We start from the raw sequence: 22,731 nt of genomic DNA, 5'->3' as shown, positions 1-22,731 counted from the left end.
TTTACCCCCTTTTCATTTCTCTTTTTTGCCTTGATTTATGAACACTAAGACACTGTAATGGTGATTATTTTTTAAAGTATTTTTTATTTAAAAATATATTAAAATAATTTTTTTAATATTTTAAATTAATTTTTAATGTCAGCTCATTAAAACAATACAAAATACTAAAATAAATAACTTTAAACAAAAACTATTTTATTTTAAAGAAAAAACAATATTTCAACCGTAAAAACAATATAAAGACTAGCTGTTGAAATCAACTTCCTATCCTGGGAAACAACTTCGAAAATTTAGCTCCAAAATGCCATGAAACACTTCGTGTTCAAATCAAGAAAGTATAAGACCTCTAGTAAATCATATAATCATAGTAGACGCAGATTCTAGGATTTTTAGGGCATGTTTAGGATTATAATAATAATAACGATTTAAAGTATTTTTTGTTTATAAATTATTAAAAATAAATTTTTTTATTTTTAAAAAATTATTTTTAATATCAACACATCAAAATAATTTAAAAATATAAAAAAAATATTTTAAATAAAAAAATTTAAATTTTTTAAAAATACTGTGTTTCCAAATATTCTTTTAGTAAACGACAGATGGTGGACTAGTTAATTGTACCGGATATAAGTTCTAAAGATAGATGACAAGCTACATGTCAAACACAAAGTCGTGGACACTTATAAACCATGACTTTTTCTCTAGCATGTGGTCGGCCTCTGGCACTTTTATGTGAGTTGAAAATTGTCCTTGTCTCACGTGCGGAAGTGTTAGGGAGTGGTGCCTAGATTTTTCTGAAAAATAAAATAAAATTGAATTACGTTTACTCAAGTTATTTTTTTTGTTTTTTTTCCTTCACTTTCAGTCTTTAATATTTAACTTTATACTCGATTCCTATTTTGTTTTATTGTGGATTCAATGATTCTATTATAATATCATACCCACATTGTATATTATATTGAAAACAAACGCATATACAGTCTCCCAATTATGTCCTTATTACATGAAGGGCGTTCCATAGACCCTCTATCGACCACCCAGACAAGTTCCCAGATGTCAGAAAACCGTTTACTGTCCATGAGATGGTAGCATGTAAGGAAAAACTCTTTCATCTCTTCAAGAAGGTCTTCTTAAAAAAACATGTGTATTCGTGTTCCAGAATTATATGATCATGGTTCAAGGAAAAACATGATGAAATAGGGTTGCTTCATTTAACGAAGATCTAACTCTGAGATGTAATTACTTGCATCATAAAAGTTGTAAGGTAAAGCTTGCTTGTCATTGCAACAAGTTTCTCAACAACTCGAGAAGTGCATTAAATGATCTATTAATTAGTCCGGTGATGGCAGGCAGCCCTTTAAATTTGATACTACTTCTCAGCACCGCCTAAATACAGGTGCTCAGCTTGGAGGCAAATTAATAAAATAGTTTTTTGTATAGTATAAATATAGTTTTTATTATTATTATTATTATTATTATATATATCAATGGAAAAAAAATTATTTAAAAAACCAATTCTATTAGAGTAGAATAAATAAATATTTTATTTTTTTTAATGATTTTGATGTTATTTTTTTTCCCACAAGGTTAGATTTAACTGGTTTATTTTTTTGTTGGCTTCACTTTGTTAGTTTTGATCCTTTTAAAATATACATAGAAATAGTATTTATAAGAAAAAAAAAGCATTTTAATATTTTGTTTAACTTTTTTCTTGAAAAATAAAAAACAAGTTTTTTTTTTTTTTTTTGACTATCCATTTAGCAGATTCATTGGAGTTGCTATAACCATTAAATGAATCTAATAAATAATTAATTAATTGTTACTTTTTTACGGAGTTTGTGATGATATAGGTTTTATTATCATTTATATTACTTCAAAGATCTCTGAAGTCTTGAAGATGCGTGAATCTCATATTTACACTGATAGGAATTTTGCTTCAAAATTAGTCTTCGTTTCTTAATGTAACTCAATAATTTTGACGAACTAATATACCGGCGTATTATATATTATAACTAGATACATGACCCGCGCGATGTTACGAGTCATTTTTTTTATATAAAAAATATTTAAAAAAAATAAAAATTTAAAAATCTTGGATTTTTCTGCAAAGCCATACCCAAAAATCTTGGATGTGGCTGTAATGTCTGATCTAAGAGTAATATTTATAATATTAATAATAAAATTAAACTTGCATGACCCAAGTTTAAGTGAGCCTGACTGCAACACCGGATTCCAAGAATATTGGATGTGGGCCTGGATATAAGGTCGTGTCATAAAAGTGTGATAATTAAATAGATTAATTAAAAAAAACAAAGAAAAAAATCAACAAGAAGGAAAAAAAACTAATGAAGAAAAAGAAAAAAAAATTGAATTAACTGAGTTAACTCTTTAAACCAGGTTATTCTATAAAGCTTGGGATTCGTGTCATGAAAGTTTAATAACTAAATAGAAAAAAAATGACGGGTTTACCCAAAACTAACTGGGTTAACCCATTAAACTAAGTTAACCCGTCAAGCCCAGGATACGTGTCATAAAAGTATGAAAGTTTGAAAATTTGATAATTAAATAGAAAGAAAATTGACTTTAACAAACAAAACTAAATGAAAAAAATAACTCGTCAAAGCAGGTTAACCCATCAAACCCGAGATCTATATCATGAAAATCTGATAACTAAATAAAAAAAAATTAACATTAACAAACTAAATCATTAAAAAAAAATTAAAAAGAAAAAAAAAGCTAATACTGTAGTAATCCATAGTGTTTTTTTTTAAAAAAAAAAAAGATATAAAGCTAAGTTCTCAACCAGCTCAATATATATATAAAAAAAAAACCGACAAAAAGACTATTTTTTTTTTTTAAAAAAAAAAAGAAGTCAATTTTGGGTAAAATAAATGAAAAAAAATGTAAAAAAAAAAAGGAAACAGAAGCGAAAAAAAAACACATAGGAAAAGCTACAGTGTTTTAAAGAAAAAAACTAAAAAAACTAAAATTCAACCAGCTTAATAATAAAAAAATAAAATCAACAAAAATAATTATGAAAAAACAAAAAAAAAATATGTAAAAAATGAAAATTTTGAAAAAAAAAAAAACAAATAAAAAAACATGTGGGGAAAGTTAAAGCTAGATTATCAAGCTCAATATAGAAAAAATAAATTCGATAAAGATAATTTTTTTAAAAAAATATGTGAAGAAATACTGTAGCAAAACAAAAATTATGTAAGGGAAACACTATAGCAATCCATATTTAAAAAAAAATACAAAGGCTAAATTCTCAACCAACTTAATATAAAAAAAATAAAATCTATAAAGACCATTTTGAAAAGAAAAAAGGAATAAATAAATCATAAAAAGAAAAAAAAAACAATGTATGAGAATATTATAGCAATCCACAATGTTTTAAAGAAAAAAAACTTACATAGTTAAATTTTCAACCAGCTCAATATTTTAAAAAATTAGCAAAGATAATTTTGAAAAAAAATAAGAAGAAGAAGAAGAAGAAGAAGAAGAAGTCAATTTTGGGTAAAAAAAAAAGAAAAAAAAAACATGTAAAAAAAAAAAAAGAAACAAAAGCGGAAAAAAAAAACTGCTACAGAAAAAATACGAAGAAGAAGAAAAATGCTACAGTATTTTGAGTAAGAAAAAACATGTAAAAAAAAAACCTGCTACAAAAAAAAAACAACTGCTGCTACAGTGAAAATCCTACGCGTTTTAGAGTTTTTTAATAATGATTATTTTTCGCTTGAATATATATATATATATATATATATATATATATATATATATATATATATTAAAATTAATTTTTAATATTAGTCCATTAAAACAATAAAAAAAACTAAAAAAATAACTATAAACAAAAAATATTTTTAATTTTTTAAATATACAGGGTTTTTGCTGCAAAAACAAATAAAATCTAGCCCTTGAAATCAACTTCCTATCCTAAGAAACAACCTTGAAAATTTAGCTCCAAAACACCATGAAACACTTCTTGTTCAAATCAAGTAAGTAAGACCTCTAGTAAATTATATTATCATAATAGACCTATATCCTAAGATTTTTAAAGCCTGTTCCGCAACGTATTTTCTTAAATTTTGAAATTTCTTTTTGCTAAAAAAATATTTTTTTATGGTTTTAGATTATTTTGATGTACTGATATCAAGAATAATTTTTAAAAATTAAAAAAATTATTTTAATATATTTTAAAAAAACATTTTAAACTATAACAATTATCATAATCTCAAACAGAAATCTTAAAAAACCAAACAACAGATGGTGAACTAGTTAATTGTACCATATATAAGTTCTATAGATAAATGGTAAGCTAGCATGACAAACACAAAGTCGTGGACACCTTATAGATCATATGACAAAGTGTGTTTGATATTGTGGTAACTTTTGTGATTGTGGTTTGAAAAAAATTATTTTTATAAAAAATAATTTTAGTTAAGGTTGGTTTGGTATTTTATACATGTTTGGTTAAAATTATGATTGAAATTGAAAAAAAACTACTTTTCGATAAACAAATGAGGCCTTAAACCCATGCATGGCTGGGCTTAACACTCTCCTAAGCTCACTTAGGGTTGAGCTTCACATTATGTTATTCACATATTGTTAAACCCTAGATTAGCTGGGTTTGGCACACTACCAATCTCACCTAGGATTGGGTCTAGCTAACATCAAACCTAGCATGCCTCCATTAGAATGTGTTAGGTGTTGACATGAGTTAGCCCAACGCAATTAAGAATTCAAGAAAATTATACCCAGATGTTTTTTAATCCAATATTTATTGGTAAACATATAAAGATATATCAATGTTCGTCACAAACATAATAAGAATTTGTTAGTTTTCAACCATTAAAAACCATCATTTAACACTTTTACTCGGTTATCACCGGACAAACACACTCTAAAGAAAGTCGCATGTTAAACCGCTAAAAAATTAACTTAAGAACTTGTTTTGATTTTCGACCAGCCATCGACTTTTTATTTATTTATTTATAATAATAACATGATCTTGGGGCCTGGGGGTGGAGGGACCAAGCATGATGACATGCATCCCATTTCTAGGGGAATGAGAGCTCATTTGACCATCTTTTACTTTCGGTTTGAGTTTGACTATTTGCAATCACAGCCATTGGATTCTATTACTAACAAACTCCGATGAGACAGAGGATGCTTGTGCTGTGGGCCTTGAGTGGTCAGCATGCTCAGCCATTACCTTCCCAAAGCTTAAGAACTTGGAGCAGTAGAATTGAAGCATGGCGGCAGCAGCGACTGTTAGAACAGGATGCGCCTGAGACTCTCCTCCCTTCATCCCTGAGAAAGTCCCAGTCCAAGTGGCTATCAATTCCAGGCAGGCTGTGGCAACTTTACCTTTCATATAAATGTTGGATTGCACTTTTGCGTATGACTACTCTTCAAGAATTCGTTGTGTTTCGACAATTGTTGTTGGAAAATCTCAATTTAATCCTTAATGTTTTGCGTTTATTATCAATTGAGTCCCAAACATTTTAAATATATCAACTATGCCCCGAACATAATTAAAATCAGACAATATCACCCTTTTATCTCATGTCAATGACAATTAAAAAAGAAATCATCCAAATTTGCATATGATCTTGAAATCAAAGTTAACTTATAAAGAACTTGAAAAAAATCCATGGCTAGTTCTAGCACTTGCCTAAATTTAAAACGAACCTACCAAATAAAAAGTTAATAGTTAATTATAATTTTGCCTCTTTAATTTAATTTAATAAAATTAAATAATCCAAAGTAAATGGTAAGTGATCACCAGAAAAACTGAGCAGAATGTTGGCCAAGAAGAAGCCTATCAAAATCATCGACTACATCAACAATAATTAGGTGGAAACAAGATTATTTAAGTATAAAATAGCGCGTGGTTAGTATATTGAACACAAAAGATGAAGATAATGAAAGCTATCTTTTTTAATGATAAAACATAGAAATCATCATTAAAATAGTTATTTTATATCATTGACTTTATTTTTTTAATTAAATATTTTTTAATTTTTCTTATCAATTATTTTTATTTTAGTGCCTATTTAGTATTGTGATACATTATATTTTTTTTGAAATACTTTTCAACTAAAAATACATATATTTTTTTTTATATTTCTATTTATTATTAACATTAACTCATTAAAATTATAAAAAATACTAAAAAAATATTAATTTAATTTTTTAAAAAACAAATATATTTTTTAAAAATACTCAAAAATAAAAGTTATGACAACACTCCCCAAATAGGTATTCAAAACACTAACCCATTGCAACCTCGACTTTGATAAGTCTTTCAATATCATTTGAGAGTCCATTTATTTTTATATTTTAAAAATATTTTTTAAAAAATAAAATAAAATTTTTTATTTATACTTATATTAAAAATAATTTTTTAAAAATAAAATAAATATTATTTTGATATATTTTCTACTAAAAAAATATTTTGAAAATTAATTACTACCACACTTCCAAACACTTTATAAGAATTTATTTGTTTTTAAGTTCAAAAAACAATTTTAAATTTTTTTGATTTTTTCTTCAAATTATTTTTTATGATTTTGAATTAATTTGATATGCTAATATAAAAAAATAAATTAAAAAGGAAACATAAATTTAATAATTTTTTTTATAAAAAAACTAATACTTTAATATCAAATACTTTTTAAATAAAATATTGATCATTCAACCAGACAATCACATTCTGCAATCCATGTGGAGGGGCTGGTCTCCTCTCAGCTCACGATAACAGAGCACTAAAAGCTGAGAAGTAGATAAAAGCCCATTTTCTTATAAATGCAGAGACCAGCCCCAGGTCTCCCGTCCCATATTTATTTTTATATATTTTTTTAAAAAATAATTTTATTTTTTTATTTTTAAATTCTTTAATATATTACCATTAAAAATAAATTTTAAAAAATAAAAAAAAAAATTATCATTTCAGTATATTTTATAAATATTTTTTAAAAAACATCCATTATCAAAATACCGAACATCATGTACAGAGAAGTTGCCCGCTGCTATCTTCTTTTTCTGCGTAATTTTGAGCCCACTGCAGACGAAATTTCAAGGTGCACAGACACATTCACACATACCTACATTGCATCGATACTTCCCAATTCAGATTAAACAACTGAAAGAAACTGCAGTATTTCTCCTTTGAATTAATTTATACATTGTTCATTTTGGACAAAAATAAATACTTACTACTATAAGGGAAATGTAAAGAAAAAAGGTACCAAAAGGTTTCAGGAGAAAAAGAGAGAGTGGATGGGGGGGGGGGGGGGACAGAACAAAAGCCCTCTAAACATTAGTAAAATACAACTGCTAACTTTAGAAAAAAAAGGAAATAAAATTAAGAACATCAGTTAGCCCAACCTTAGTAATAATCTTGAATTGTAGTAACCTAAACAAACCTGATTAATATCAATAATCAGGCATGAGCTGGCTAATCTTGCCGTCTTCGAGTGCCATCTTTTGTTCAGTAACCTTCAACCAAATGCAAACCCCAGTAAAACTGAGGACCAAACTTGCAAACCCACTTCCTAAACCGATCCCAACAATGGCCAAAACTGACAAACCTTTGGTCTTCATTGGAGGCAAAGGGTAGCCATAAAGATCCTTATTTCCAAGAAAAGAAGAGGCATTGAATCTTGGTAAATTACCGCTCCTATTCCCTAATGAAACAGGTATTGGCCCAGACAGCTTGTTATTGCTCACATCAAAAGCAGATAGCCTTACTAGAAGACCAAGCTGTTGTGGGATTTGACCGGAGAGGAAATTATCATGCAAATCAATAACATTTAAATAAGCACACATTGTAATCTGTGGTGGGATCTCTCCATCGAGTCGATTAGAGGAGAGATTGAGCACAGCAAGATTGACCAAGGATTGCAAATCTGCGGGGATAGCGCCTGTAATTTGATTAGAGGAGAGGTCAAGAGACTGGAGATTGGTACAGTTTGCTAAATAAGGAGAGATAGAGCCTTGAAGAGAAAGGTTTGTCAGAGAAAGCTTATAGATGCGACCATTGTTGCAAGTAGCACCAGGGAGATAAGAAGTGAAACCAGAACATGGGTTTGCAAAATTTGATTTTGTCCAGTTTTGAAGTGAGTTTGTTGGGTCTTTTAAGGATTGAGTTAAGTGGGTTAAACACGCTTCATCACTTGGATCTGATATTGAGACAGATGCGCAGGCTAACAAAGTAAACAACACCACTGACCAAAAACCCATCTGGAGATCGATAGAGAGACAGAGACAGAGAACTTGATTCTTTCTTGGCGTACACAAGCAGACACTTTACTTGCAATTCTTTTTCTTCAGTTCTTGGCTTAGTTTCAAAGGACAGAGAATGAGTGGGTGCTCCTTTATTTATAACAAAAAAGGAGGGCCTGTTCTTGTAGTTGGACTTTTTTTTTTTTAATTGTTGGTTAATGGTTAGGTTTGAGGCTTAAGGGAAGAGAGGGGAAGACATTGGCAGTGAAGAGTGAGGAGGAGAGGGACGATGGGGCTTGGTGAGAATGAAAGGGTAGAGAGGAAAGCTAAGGTGGGGGTTTTGTGTGGGGTGGTGACCTGCACGTACGAAGTGCAAGATAGTGACACCACGTTCTTGAAGCATTGAGGTCGTTTTGGTCATTTGGCTCCAATCCTAGGGAACCAGAAGGGAGCATTGTTGTCGATCCGTCGATACATTCAAGGAAAAATGAAAAAGGACATGGAATTGGAATTGAATATGTGTTTGATATTAGGGTTTTATAAGATTATTTTTTAATTGAAAGATAATATTATATAATTTGTTTTTAGCATTGCATTGAAACCCGGTTTGATTCATGAATTAATCTAAAATTTGTATAATTATTAGCATTAATTTTTAGATATTCTTAATTTTTTTTTATTTTAATATATCCAAATCATCTAAAAATATTTAAAAAATACAATCACATCACTTAAATGCTTGTCCTGTGAAGAGGTGAGTTTTTAAGAGTTTATGGATATATCCGTGACCGAGGAATAATATCTATGATCTAGTTTTAATGCCCTCACATCATTCCCACACACAAAGAGGACTCCCTGCCATTGATCTTGCATAACTCTCTCCCGTCATTTATTATAATAATTGACACCACTCGTCACCATTCACATGATCTTCTTCTTGTAATCTTCTGGTATCTCCTCTTCTTCTTCATTTTCCTGTTTCCCTTTCGTCACAGCAATTAGCCGGTCACAAGACAAGCAGCTATGGCTGTCCAATGTCAACATTCTTTCTTGAAAAAAACAGAACCAATGGTGGAATTTCTTCTTCAAGTTACCATGTGGGGACTTCGATTGCAGGCAGTGTTTTGGTGCGGAAGCCATTGAAGGAGATGTAATCATGGTTTTCAGGGATTGATTTTTGGCTTCTTTGACCACTCATTTGAAAGTGTAATGAGAGATGAATGTCTAAAGAATGGGAGAAACTGTTAACTCATCAAAAAAATAAGAAAAAGGAACCCTTTTTTTCTGTGAGAAATCATGGTGAATAGCAGTGGGTCCATGTCCAGGGCAGGCGGATGCTGCAATGAATCGGGATCACATGTCCGGGCAGTGCAAATGCTTAGAAATCCTTGGAGACGGGAGGCTCATGAGCTACCAGTGCTCAAAAGGACTTCCTTTTTGTGGGCTGTCTCAATAATGCAGAGGCACTTTGATCTTCCAGCGAAGAATGCAAGACGAAGACATGGCATGCCTGGTTTGAGATACCTTAGACGGCGTGCTTAAGAAAGGGATTAATGTTGGTTTCAGTAATCATCACATGAGATTGATTACATTCCGCAAATTTGAAAAGGAATGGGAATTCTAAAGCAAGTTTGAACATTGTTGTTGGTGCGGTGTGTCCTCATTATTTTGCTTTACATCCCTTTTCGTGCTACAGTTGAAGGACATGGTCAATTTTTTTTTTTTCATAAATAAATTAAAATAATATATTTTTTATTTTTTAAAATTTATTTTTTATATTCACACAGAAACAATTAAAAACATAACGACAATAATTTTAAATAAAAAAATTTAAATTTTTTTTTACGTTTAAACCACATTTACAGACAAATTCCAAGTTACAGAGTAATCGTTGACACAAACCTGACTTGAGGAGAAAATACTTTCGCAAACATCATCACGTTTTGCCGATTCTTGAATGATGGGCGATGCACAAGAGCGGGATATAAGTTAATAGTAAACCTCAATTTAGTCCTTCATGTATAATTTCATGATCAATTGAGTTCCAAACCTTTTGATTTCGTCAATTTGTTCTATTTGTAATTAACCTTGGACTACGTCACGCCTTCGTCAATTGAATCTTTATATTAACTCTCAAGTATTACATTAACTCGAATCAATTTTATTTATCAAAACGATAACACTTTGTTTTTTTTCTTTTAAGATATTAATGAATTTATGTTTGGATTAAATTTACCCAAGTTAATTAACTCATTAAAAATCCATCTAGTTTAAATAAGTTTAATTGGATGAATATTTTATCTAATTGAACTAAAAATCCAACCTCAAACCAGGCTTTTAATCCTAAATTTTTTATATTAATCAGGTTTAGATGATATTTGAGATTGTATATTTTTTAAAATAACTTTTCATTTAAAAATATATTTAAAATACACACACATGCATATATATATATATATATATATATTATTTTTAACATTATCATATTAAAATTATAAAAAAAATACTAGAAAATATCTATTCTTGTTTTTTAAAATAAAAATACTTTTAAATGTGTTTTTTTAAAAAAGTTGTGATAAAAAACACCCCCTTTAGCAGCTACAAGTCAACATTCATTCACAGGCATAGCGGTACAAGGTAGACTTCCCCACTACAAATTGGAATCTAAGGCAAAGGCTCCACTTCAGCAGCTTAATTTGGTTTTAGTGGCAATAATTTGATTGCCACCAACTGTTGTTGCTTCACTACAAGCAAAGGTCCACCTATCCCAGTACAAATACTTAGGAGGAAAATAAATTCCTTTTAAAAAGTGAATTCCGGGAAAAATGAATTCCGGAAAAGTATTTTTCGATGTTTGGTAGTGTTATGGAAAATGAACTGGAAAACACTTTCCAGTGTTTGGTTATGTCATGAAAAATGAGCTGGAAAATAACTTATTAATATTTTATTTTTCTCAAGTTTATTAAAATAATGAGGAACAAATCTTACAAATTAAAAAGTTGAATGAGAATTAATAATATAATTTCATAAATTATCTCAAATAAAACAAATAATAATAAAAATAATAGGGATCAAATCTAAAAAATTTAAAAAAATGAAAAATAAAGAAATTAAAATAATAAATAATCAACATTTCATAAATTATTTCAAATAAAATAAATAGCAATCAAAAGAATGAGGATCAAATTTGATAAATAAAAAATTTCAATAAAAAAATGATAAGGAAAAAGCAAATAGCAATTATAAAAATAAGGACCAAAGTTAATATAAAAAAAAAAAATAAGAGATGAAATTGAAAAATAAATATTCAAAACAAAATATATATAGCAATCAAAAGTTTGAGGATCAAATTTGATATAATTAGCAAATAATGACATTTCTAAATTTTTCACAACTTCCGGAGAGTGTTTTCCCCTCAAATTTTTCTTTCCTGAAAAGGAAACAGATCTGAAAACTAGAGAATCAAGTCATGATGATCAAGATTACAAAACTGTTTTCTTTTATAAACATTAGGTATGATCGATATTTTGCTAGCTTCTTTGGCTTCGAAGACTAGACTTTCTAAAAGCTGTTATTTTGTTCACACGTGAAAGTTTTTTTTAAGCGCATATATATATATATATATATATAACTTGTGAGCTTTTTTTTAGAAATGATTAGTTTGAATTTCATAAATTTTAGAATTATTAAAAATTTACATAATCGTTAATTTTATGACCTGTATAATTAGTTGAGATGTGCATAAATTAATCCGGACACCAATATTAATATATATAAACATTAAATAACTATCGTTGATATACTGTGGATTGAATAAAAAAAATTGAATACAAAAAAAAAATAAGTTATGAAAAATTATTTAACTATGTTATTAAACTTTATCTAATGAGTCAATTTTAAAATTTCTCGAACCAACTTCTTATCTAGCTCGAACTTTAGATTAATTTATTATATGTAAGGTGACTCGATATAACTCAATTAATTTGACAAGTCTAAAAATAATCTAGATAACTGATAAAAGCATGGTTTGACATTATAAAAAATAAATTAAGATACATCTTTTTTCTTAAATATTGAGATGACGATGCATCGGCTTGGGTTCCTCAACTTACCCATCAAATCCTTGACTTGGATCTTGAATTTTATTGGGTTTAATAAACAAAAAACTTATAAGTTATTTTTTATGATAATAAAAATAAACATTTATAAAATTAAATACAATCAAAATATCGTGTAGTTTGTTCGAGTAAAAAATAACCCTATCAAAAATAAACCGAAATAAATTATGTAATTCAATTTAAAATTAATTAAATATTGAAGATTGAAATTAAAATAAAATCAAGAAAACTTTAATGTTGAAAAAAAAAAAAAGAGGTGTTGTGGATTATTAAAGTGATTTAGAAGGAGAGAGACACATATAGAAAACTTATAAGCTGTTTTTAACTTAATTATATGGTAATAAAAAAAATATTTATAAAATTAAACACAACTAAATATCATGAAGTTTGTCTGAGTAAACTATAAATTAGTGGAAAGCGAATCAAAATAAATTAAGAAATTTAATTCAAAATTAATGAAAGGTTGAAGATTAAAATTAAAATTAAATAAATAAAAAAATGAGCAAAACTCCACAATGTTGAAAAATTGAAAAATAAAATCAATAATAGAAAAACAAGGGTGTTGTGGATTATTAAAGTGATTTACAAGGGGATAGACACATATAGTACCTTAATATATTCAATAATTCATCGTTGTTCATTGATTAAAACAATTATCACTCGGTACCATCAATCATGTGGTCTGAATTGGGCGACAGTTCATCTGAATTGGTGGTGAGATTTGTTGACGACACCAACCAGAACTCTTCAAGACAGAACGAAGAAGGGTTCTTGTCACCTGAAATGTAATGCTTCCTCTCTATATGAACACCGGAGCTGGACTTTGCTGGGCTTCATTTTCAACTAGTGGTCCAATCTCCAATATCTACCTCTGGGTTTCGAGGCTGAAGTTACATCAGACAGAACATGAGCGCCAACAAACCAACACCTTGTTGGGGCTGCACTCTCATGCCCTCGAAGGGCAATCTTCTACTTGCACACCATGATAAGAAGTGAAAGTGAAAGGTCTTACCATGGGACTACACGGGTCCAGGAGATTTTGTGAGGTGAAAACGAGGGCCTTAAACCTCAAATCTCGAGGCCCTCTGCTTCCATGGCTTTTCCCGCCTCCTCTCACTATTCCAATCTGTAGCCCAGTTATGGTCCCTATCTCAGACAGCACCATGTCCTCCTCTCTACGATCGGTCCAACTTTTCATTGCTTGCGTCCAACCTCTCGTGGATGTGTGCTGGACAACAATATCTTTTGCGCACGAGAACTGGATGTGACATTTGCTCTTTGGCTCTCGCTAGGAGATGAAGAACCCTCGTCAGCCTAAATTATTGCAACATTATCTCTTTGTACCTCCTAGGCTCTTACGTTGGTGAGCGCAAACGCATATATAATACACAGTTTTAGATTGAGAGGTTTCATCCAACAGTCCTTGCTAAAAAACGAAAACATTACTGTTGAAATCTCAATACTCGTGGTGATTTAGGATTTCATGCCCTTTTATTTGCCTAGAGCTGTCGCTTCATTATCAATGAAATCATCCCGGTAACTATCCACCGCCTTCCTTTTCCCTTTCCGAACCAGCAGGTCCGGATGTTTTAACCTCTGCTGCTTCGTTGCAGCCATCGAATTCAAAGCCCAGCCTTGACAGCAAAACGGGCCCTTTGTTCTTGGCACAACAATGTCCACGATTTGTAGAAAGCAGGGTGGGGCAAACAGACACATGCTCGTTCAACTTGGTCTGATTTAGACTTTGGTGGGAAAATGTGGCAAACCATATCTTTTTCTAGGTTGTGATTTATCAGCCTAACACACAAATATCAATTTTTGGGAATAAAATGTGGTACTGATATGAGAGAATGTCCAAAAAGCCTAGCATATAAAAACATTGATGTCCCGCATCCCAGCTAGTTTGGTATAATTGGAAGTTCAGGGCAAAAAATTACTTCTCTAAGGTTTATTTAGTTAACAAAATTTAATTAAACACGCTCATATAGCTTAAAAAAGAGCTGTTGTGTTAAAAAAACGTGAGCATGCTCTCAAATCAAACACTACCTCATATAGCTTAACATGAAAAGTTAAAACATTTGTTCCCAAACACATTTGTTGCCAAGAAAGGCAGCGGCGGTTGAGTCTTGATATCTTGAACGGAGGCAGATATGGCTGATCTCAGATCAAACACATTCTCTCCCGTAAGGTGATCATAGAATGATTATATATAGTGTGATGTCGTCGGCTAATGATATTATATGAAGCTCGGATTGTAATTATGGATGCACAGTGCATGGCAACATATCGTTATTATTAAAGGCTTAGGGAAACGAACAGCCCGTATTGATTGGCTGTAATGCTGTCATGAAGTGACTCCTATGATCATCTTTCAAGGAGATTGCGTCTGGCCACTCAATCTTGAGCTCTGCTTTGTTTGATCAATCATGGCCATTGCTCCTCCAATTAATGATGTCGTCGGCCCTTGCAGTAGTCGGCTGTTTGTTTCGTGCTTCGCGCGCGCGCGTAAACCCACTCGTCAAATAACCATTTATATTCTGCAATATACTTTATTTATCAACTGTTTTTATCGAGAATTAACGATCACGTGAACAATACATGATATCTTTCAACATGAAAAAAAGTTGTTAATTTTATTCTGTTTTGTTCAATATAACCAAAATATTTTATATAAATTTAATAATAAAATAAAATAAAATAATTTTCATCTCATTTTAAATATCGGCCTTTTTGAATTTTTCGGCTTAAATATCCGACATATTTCAGATTTTTCAAACTTGATTTTATCCGGAATATTTCGGTTTTCGATTCAGCGTGTTTTGTTCCGGTCTTGAAAAGCTATTGAATTAAATTGAACATGGTTCAATTTAATTAATTAAATCACCCAAGTATAAAAAGCTTTTTTTCATTACTATTTTCAATAACAATGATATTAATAATAATATTGAAAATTATTATTATTATTTTCATTAACAATGATATTAATTTTTAAAAATTAGATTTATAACTAATATATATGGTTTATATTCATGTTTTTTTTTTCAAGTTTATACTTTATAAGAATTTGAATAAGATAAGAGATGTTTTAGATCTCATTACCCTTTACAACATTGGTCTAGCTTTATATTTAAAATATTTGTTTTAAAATATTTTAATTTTATAATATTTTGATATTTTGTTTAAGTTGAATTATTTTAAGTTAAAAATCTATTTAATCTTGACCATTTAGAAATATTTTACAATTTAAAATTATATTTTTTTGATATTGTATTTATATTGCATAATTTATAATTAATTTATCTTAAATTTAAATTATATTTATTGAATATATATATATAAAACCAAGCTTAGCTAACTTGAGTGTGATATATATTATTTTTAAAGTATTTTTTATTTAAAAATATATTAAAACAATATATATTTTTTTAAAGGCACTTGTTTCTCATGTTAGCAAAATAAAATAATTTTAAAATAAAAAAGATTAATTTTTCTAAAATTACAACCACACTAAACACGTCCTTTATTACATTTGACAATTCACATGATTCGGTGATTTTACCTTAGTTGATCCCCGGGAGCATGAGTGCCAGACACCATCATGGCGTATTTCCTTGACATGACATTGATTACAATTTGACGTACGCCTTTAAGCCATTAAGGACAATTGTTTACACAAGTTTGGTCTTAGCCCACTACTTTTGACATCACCCATCACCATGCATGCTGCTTTGTTTTAGAAGTAGGGGGACTCCCTTCTTTTAAAATACATAGCAGGGATTTTTTATTATTAAAAATAAAATATTGATATCATTTTATTAATCATGGGTCTTATTGGAAAACAATGGAAATTTTAGAAATGTGGTTTAATTTGTATTTTTTTAAAAATTATTTTTTTTATTTTAAAATTTTTTAATGTGCTGATCTTAAAAATAATTTTTAAAATTTAAAAAAATATTATTTTAATATATTTCTAAAGTGCATACTTTTTAAAAACACTAGTAACTTACTATTTATTGTATATTATTAAATCAATTTCTCTTCAAATAAAATAATAATTTAAAAATCATTCTATGATTATATTATTCAGGTAAGATTATATTTTTTGTTAATATCATTGATTATTTTGTGAGCGAATATATAAACCATTTGTACATACTTTCCAAAAACATTTATCTCATAAATAATTAATATTTTTTATTAGTTACATAATTTTTAAATTAACTGTTACTTTATTTTTCCGATACATTCTTATGAAAACGTTTTTTTTTTTTTTTTTTTAAACCTTCTCTTTAAATTATTATAGTTCTTTATTTAAGAATTATTATTGGGTGAAGGGAATTTAAAGGAAAGATAAGGATGAATTAATCAAATAAAAAATTTGGATTGAAAAATAAAAAAATTAGTGGACCCACAGCCATCAAACTAGCTGGCTACTAAATAAATGCTACTGAATCTTTGTCCAAAGGGCACATGATATTTGTCAAGATTCTTTGCGTTAGTTTACAATAAGAACAATAAAGTTGGATTTCTCATTTTCTTCGATAAGATACATCAATTGTTATTCATTTAAACTATGTTGGTTTCATTTGATATCGTAAAAAACATTATATTAATGAAGTATAATACATAGGGTATGAGATTTATCTATAGAATTATTCTCAAAATAATATAGCACAATATACACTTTAGTTGTATCCAAGAAAATATGTTTTTTGCATTTTTTTTGTTTTCCCTGTAAGAAATAATTTAAAAAATACTTTGATTATTAAAATTAATTCAGTTTTTTTTTTAATATTAAAATAATTAATTTAATTGATTAAATTCTAGTTTTTTTTAAAAAAAAAATTATTGATTTGAATTCTACAAATCTCAATTTCTTCTAAAGTTGTGTAATTTATCTTGACTATTAACTTTAAAGTTTTTATGATTAGTTAATATATATAAATTAGTTTGGAATATTTATATTAATAATAATAATAATAATAATAATAATAAATATACAGCTCCTTCTGCCAGAAGAAAACGGGTGTCGAGAAAAGTCAAAATGGGTGTGCCCAACTTGGTGGTTGAGATTTTTCTTTTGATCATTACGCTGACATGAATCTTCATGTCGTCCAAGCTGTAGAGCAACTTACAGATCAGTAATAACTGCGTCTTTGTACTATAGAGCAAAGACCACGAACAGTCTTTGCCAACTCATAGCCCATCCATACCGATCGTGTTCTTTGCAAGATAATCTAGTCATGTGCTTGTTGCTGGCGATCTATATAATCTTGACCATGTAGCAGAACCTGTTTCACCAAACTTTCGAAGCAAAATATTCGTTTTATATCTTCTGAAAATCGAAGGAAATATTGGCTTTTCCACCTCTTAATTACCAAGAAGCTGATGCATGAACAAACAATAGAGAAATATCACGGCTTCTACACTGAAATCCCATCTCGACTCTGTCTTCTTAAGCATAACCTGGAACCAGATTTTTTTTTTTTATTTTTATGTAAAGGTCAAATAATAATGATACAAGAACTGTTTGAGAAATGCGAGGAACGAAGATAATGAACATGAAAGCACGTGTGTTAACTCACACGCGATGTGAAGCACCGACTGTTCATTGAAATCTACGTACATGTGGACATGGAATTGCTTTTATGGTCATCATCATTAGCTTGTAGTGGTGAGTAAGATGTGCTTTGAACGAAAGAGCTTTGAGGTTTTTTCTAGTGTCAAGTGCTTTTCCTTTGCGTAGCTGACATAACTAACCAGTTAAAACCCTCAAATAAGAATCAAGTTCCACCATCACAATTCACATCCCCTCCCACTTTTTCTTTTTTTTCTCAACTTTTGGAATTATTGGCATGCAATGTAGATTGTGGTGTCATCTTTAGAGAAAGGTTAGATGTTAAAGGCGGGTGGTAATCATGGTGTTGTGTGCATGGAGAGCCATAAGTGGTGATGAGATCAGAAACATTATGGTCAAAGGCTCAAAGCAAAAGAGAGAATGGCCATATCCCATATTTGTGCTCTGTTCTGTACTTGAGAGAGGCGATAAAAGCTGAGCCTAATTATGAGAATGGCCATCCCATATTGCAAAAATCATTCCACGGACTTCAATCATATTGTTTTTAAAAGCTCTCTCCCACCATTACTACTTTTCAAGATCATCGCAAGGAGGTCAAAAAAAGGATGAGTTTTAAAATTTGAAGCTCTTGTTCATGAACATGGTCCCATATGCATGCATCCAAGTGTGTCCAGTAACCCCCTCAATTTTCTCCATTAACTAAAGAAAATCCCAAACAAAAAAACCGAATCTAACTTTCTTTCTCGTGTTTTCTGCTGCTCTGCAGCGCGCTTTTACTAAAACACTAACCCTAGGCATCTGTCCAAGCAGCAAAAACTGGCATGTGAGGCAATGAGACAGCAGCAGGCCTCAACTGTGCTGCTGCTGCTGTTGGGATCCAAGAATTCACATCACAAATTGGACTAGTGTAAAACTTGGATGTTGCTGAGGGAGGCATTCCAAAGAGCACTGGTAGGTTTGCTCTATCAGGGCTTCCTTCTCTAGAGCTACATAAACTAGTCACCAGCGACGACGCATTTGACATGTGAGTTCCCATCTTGGACGAGTCTTCTACCTGTTGCTGGTGCAGTGAGAAAATGCTGTCATTTGCGATTACATTTTCAGGGGACAACGAGAAAGCCTGAGTTTTGTAATTATCCACAGCATTTGAGGCTTTGTGATCCAGTTGCTGGGAGGACTGACAGAAGACCATTTTCCAATCCGATTCGTTTTCACTCTTATGAGTAGAAGGATTGTGATTGGTAGTTGCATCATTACAAGGTCCAATGTCTTTGTTTCGCCTGGCTAATTCTCCAGCAAGAAGCGTATTGCTAGCCATGATTCGTTCCACATCATACCTCGTTATGTCAAAGTTGGTTACAGCACTAACTCCTCGAAATTTTATAGCTGCTACATCATAGGCTTCAGCTGCTTCCTCTTGGGTGCCTGAAGTTTTGGTTTGAATAAAGATCAGAACTGGCAGAAGCAAGGCAATCTTACAAGCACAAGCATAAGCATGCACTAAGACTTTAGTGGAAACAAGAGGCAAATAAATACATGAGCACAACCGTAGAACATTAAGACACAAATTCAATAAACAGAAACATAATTAGCCCACGAACTCACTGAATGTTCCTAGATAAAGATCCTTGTTTCCGGCAACCCTTCCAATCCGAGCTTGCCATCTTCCATGTTGATGATGTCTGCTAAAAATTAAAACATGAACAGAGACTTCAGGGCCAAACAATCACTTTCTTTGTATAAAATGCAAGTGAGCAGTATTCACATGTTGCTAAGTACTAATGTAGGATATCAAGACCTTGTTACTCCTCGGTAAATTGAAGCTCCCCTGGAGAACCCACTACTTTTTCTGATCAAATAAAGAGGAAAAAAAATATACAAAAGTTAGATCCAAAAGAGAAACCATGTGAATGCATGGATACACACCAAGGCAAAAGATGTAAAACCTTCTCAAATGAGCAACATATTCCTGTCTGGTCATGTTCTTCATTTCTTCAATTTCTTTTTGATAGTTTTCCAACTAGAAAGCAACAACAAAATTCCCTTTCAGATGATAAAAAAATTTGGAATGAAATAAAAATAGAGGGCAAAATCATTACAGGGGAATTGATATGAGTAGAGGGTCCCCAATACTTGAGTGCAGCTAGATCATAAGCTCTTGCAGCTTTTTCTTCCATATCGTAACCCCCTGAAATTTATATTTTGGATTTACTTCATAAATTTGACTGTATATGACAAAATTTTAAAAATTCTGATCATTGTACATGAAAAAGGCTTACCCAGATAAACTGAGAGTCATCATTTGTTTGAAATGGCAAGCAAAAAACAAAAACAAAAAACCAGTGACATAAATTTATTAGTCGGGTCAATTGAGAAAAAAAAAGAATGAAAAAATGCTGAAGCATTCAAAGCAAGAAAAACATAAAGAGCAAATGCTGATTATGCATTTATTTGCTAACCTTGCCTTCCTTTTCTGCTTTGACCTTCTTTCTTGCAACTGTTGTCCCATAGATGGGCTTCATATCTCCCTGTCCATCTATGCCTGATTAAACAAAATCCATTAAATAATCTGTTTTTAGGAATATAATGCAAGCAAATTGAGAGAAAAACAAAATAAAAGAAGGGAGATCAGAGGCACAGACAAGACAGGAAAGAGCAGTGCAAAAAGACTTTATGGTTATGAAAAATAGACTTGTTTCAAAAAAGAAAAATCACATTAAATAAAAGAGCAGGATATAGAAAAGGGATTAAGGATAAAAGAAGTAGTAACCTTGTAACACCTCTATATTGGGAAGTTCTTTGCCCAAATGTATCAATGGACTTCCTATGAACAATTTGCTTCTGATCCCCCTTCCCGGGTCCTCTTTTCTTGGTTTCTATGGCTGCATAGTCAGTCACAGAAGGTGAGATTTGCTGAGAAGTACCAGTAACACAGCTTGACTGGGAGCCAGGACTCATTGACAAGCTCAAACACTGCAAATCCCCGTATGTCATTGCACTAATATTAGGCCCAGATTCACCTCCATTTTCAACCACACATCTAAGCATCTTCTGCTCCATGACATGGTTGCTTTGATGGTTTCTCGAAACCCAATTCTTCATGCCAGGTATCCCATCATCTCCCATATTTGGATGAAGAAGAAGATTGCAATCTGAAGCCTGAGTCATTTGCTTAGCATCCTCTCCTACTGACATCTCATTGTCCCTAAAGTTGGAGTAATATGGGTACTGTTGAACTTGAATGTGGTGATGGTGTTGCTGTCTGGGGTTTTGTTCAAGATGGTTTAGACAAATTTGGTTGTTGGGCTCATGGTCTGTGTCTTGGTGATAATACATAGAACTACTACTGTCTAAGCTAAGAGCCATAGCTTCTCTATCATTGCTTTCGTAGTGATGGGTCCCCATAGTTGCACCAACAAAGAAGTCCTCAAGTTTTGGTGTTGAAGTTGTTACCATTGTTGCTTCACATAGAAAGTCAAACAGAAGTGTCCAGAAGTTTGATAATCAACATTTACCCAAAAGCACAAAACAAAGCCAAGAAGCAAAGAATAAGTTATGTTTCAGCTGAAGTAGGCTAACCTTGAGGCTGTGTCCTGGTGAGAGCATCCATCATACAAGGCGACCCATCGGACCTCAGTGGCATAACATGCAGAGGAGAGTAAAAGCCACCATTCTCACCTTCAACACCGTAGTAAATACCACAGTTAAGGTGTGGTAATTGGGAGTGGAAAAGGTTTGTTGGGATTGCAGTAGGAACAGCAGCAGAGGCAGACCGTGTTTGTTGATGATGATCAGTACCTGATGGAACCTCCATGTTCATTTGAGGGGACAAAGAGAAGCCTAACCAGTCAGCATTATGGTTATTGTTACCATCATCATTGTTCATGGACTTCATTTCTTTTGTGCTTTCTGATGTCACTTAATTCTAACTTAATCAGAAAAGAATTTTTAGACAAGGGCAGAGGCAAGGGCAAGGGCAAACACAATGATTGGTGAAGACATATATACTACTAAGAATGTAGTAACAACATGGTATGTATCTCTCCTTTTCCTTCCACTAATATTTTAAGAGGGGTTTTTTTTTTTTTTTTTTTTTTTTCCTTTAGCTAGTCGCAGAAGTGGATATATATTGGGCTTGGACCAAATCTAACCACTCATCTAAAGACCTGAAACAAATCCAAACTCCTGCAACTGAATCCATACCCTCTCTCTCTCTGAAAAGATTTCTAAAGAGAACAAAGCAAGACCCTTTAACCTAAAACAAAAGGAATGAGCTCCAGCAAGCAATGCCGGGCATCCTGCCTGCATTCCATAGGGATCTGTGTATGAGAAAGACCTCTTCTTTTACTTTAACCCTACGCTCCCCTTGTTGCCTTTCTTTTTCTTTACTTTAATTAATACCATCCCATCGAACATCCCAAGATACCATTAAAAATCCTGGACGAAAAACCTACAGTTACACCAAAGACAAAGATATTTTTAGTAGCAAAGAAACCTCATTTTCTCAAGTGGATACGTACGACTTCTGCTCAATACCCAGCAAATCCCATCAATTAATTTCGAGGATTGCTACCTTGATTGAGAAAGCCTGGCTATTTTTCCAGAAAACATCTTCTTCACGTGAGGGATGCATTTTTTTTAATTATTCAATTTTGATTAACATGTAAATTATTTTGAAAATAGTCTTACATCATTGATATACATTCGAGAGAATTTTTCAATAGAAATACTTTCTAAAGTACGGTTGAGTTTTTAAATATTTTTATATCATTTGAACATGATAATGGTGATAAAAATATTAAA

At 31.1% G+C, this 22,731-nt stretch overlaps 2 protein-coding genes across 3 annotated transcripts; both read right to left on the bottom strand.

The window, feature by feature from the left end:
- Window positions 1–7,151: 7,151 nt before the first annotated feature.
- On the bottom strand, window positions 7,152–8,596 carry LOC118050558 (receptor-like protein 44). Its single transcript, XM_035060949.2, has one exon. The coding sequence runs from the start codon at window positions 8,248–8,250 to the stop codon at window positions 7,444–7,446; it is 807 nt and encodes a 268-aa protein (XP_034916840.1). The 5' UTR covers window positions 8,251–8,596; the 3' UTR covers window positions 7,152–7,443.
- A 9,997-nt stretch (window positions 8,597–18,593) lies between these two features.
- On the bottom strand, window positions 18,594–22,342 carry LOC118050557 (AP2-like ethylene-responsive transcription factor ANT). 2 transcript variants are annotated; one of them, XM_073410299.1, is made up of 9 exons: window positions 21,508–22,342; window positions 20,699–21,389; window positions 20,388–20,470; window positions 20,208–20,216; window positions 20,028–20,116; window positions 19,875–19,948; window positions 19,727–19,777; window positions 19,534–19,613; window positions 18,594–19,353 (listed from the first exon to the last, which is right to left on the bottom strand). In XM_073410299.1, exons 1-9 carry the CDS (start codon window positions 21,821–21,823, stop codon window positions 18,719–18,721), a joined length of 2,028 nt encoding a protein of 675 aa, XP_073266400.1. In that variant the 5' UTR covers window positions 21,824–22,342; the 3' UTR covers window positions 18,594–18,718. The 2 variants fall into 2 exon arrangements, with proteins under 2 accessions (XP_073266400.1, XP_034916839.1); XM_035060948.2 differs by having other exon boundaries at window positions 19,534–19,610; window positions 21,508–22,338.
- Between the last annotated feature and the right edge of the window lie 389 nt (window positions 22,343–22,731).

The sequence above is a fragment of the Populus alba genome, chromosome 7 (genome assembly GCF_005239225.2).
Source record: "Populus alba chromosome 7, ASM523922v2, whole genome shotgun sequence".
NCBI classification, from domain to species: Eukaryota; Viridiplantae; Streptophyta; class Magnoliopsida; order Malpighiales; family Salicaceae; genus Populus; species Populus alba.
Note: the sequence above shows the minus strand (reverse complement) of the source record. Positions and strands in the feature narration are given on the sequence as shown.

Coding starts and splice junctions, on each gene's coding strand:
- LOC118050558 (XM_035060949.2), bottom strand. CDS start 8,250: ATGGGTTTTTGGTCAGTGGTGTTGTTTACTTTGTTAGCCTGCGCATCT.
- LOC118050557 (XM_073410299.1), bottom strand. CDS start 21,823: ATGAAGTCCATGAACAATGATGATGGTAACAATAACCATAATGCTGAC. Junction 20,471..20,698: donor CAATATAGAGGTGTTACAAG/GTTACTACTTCT, acceptor TTGTTTAATCAG/GCATAGATGGACAGGGAGAT. Junction 19,614..19,726: donor ATTTACCGAGGAGTAACAAG/GTCTTGATATCC, acceptor TTTAATTTTTAG/CAGACATCATCAACATGGAA.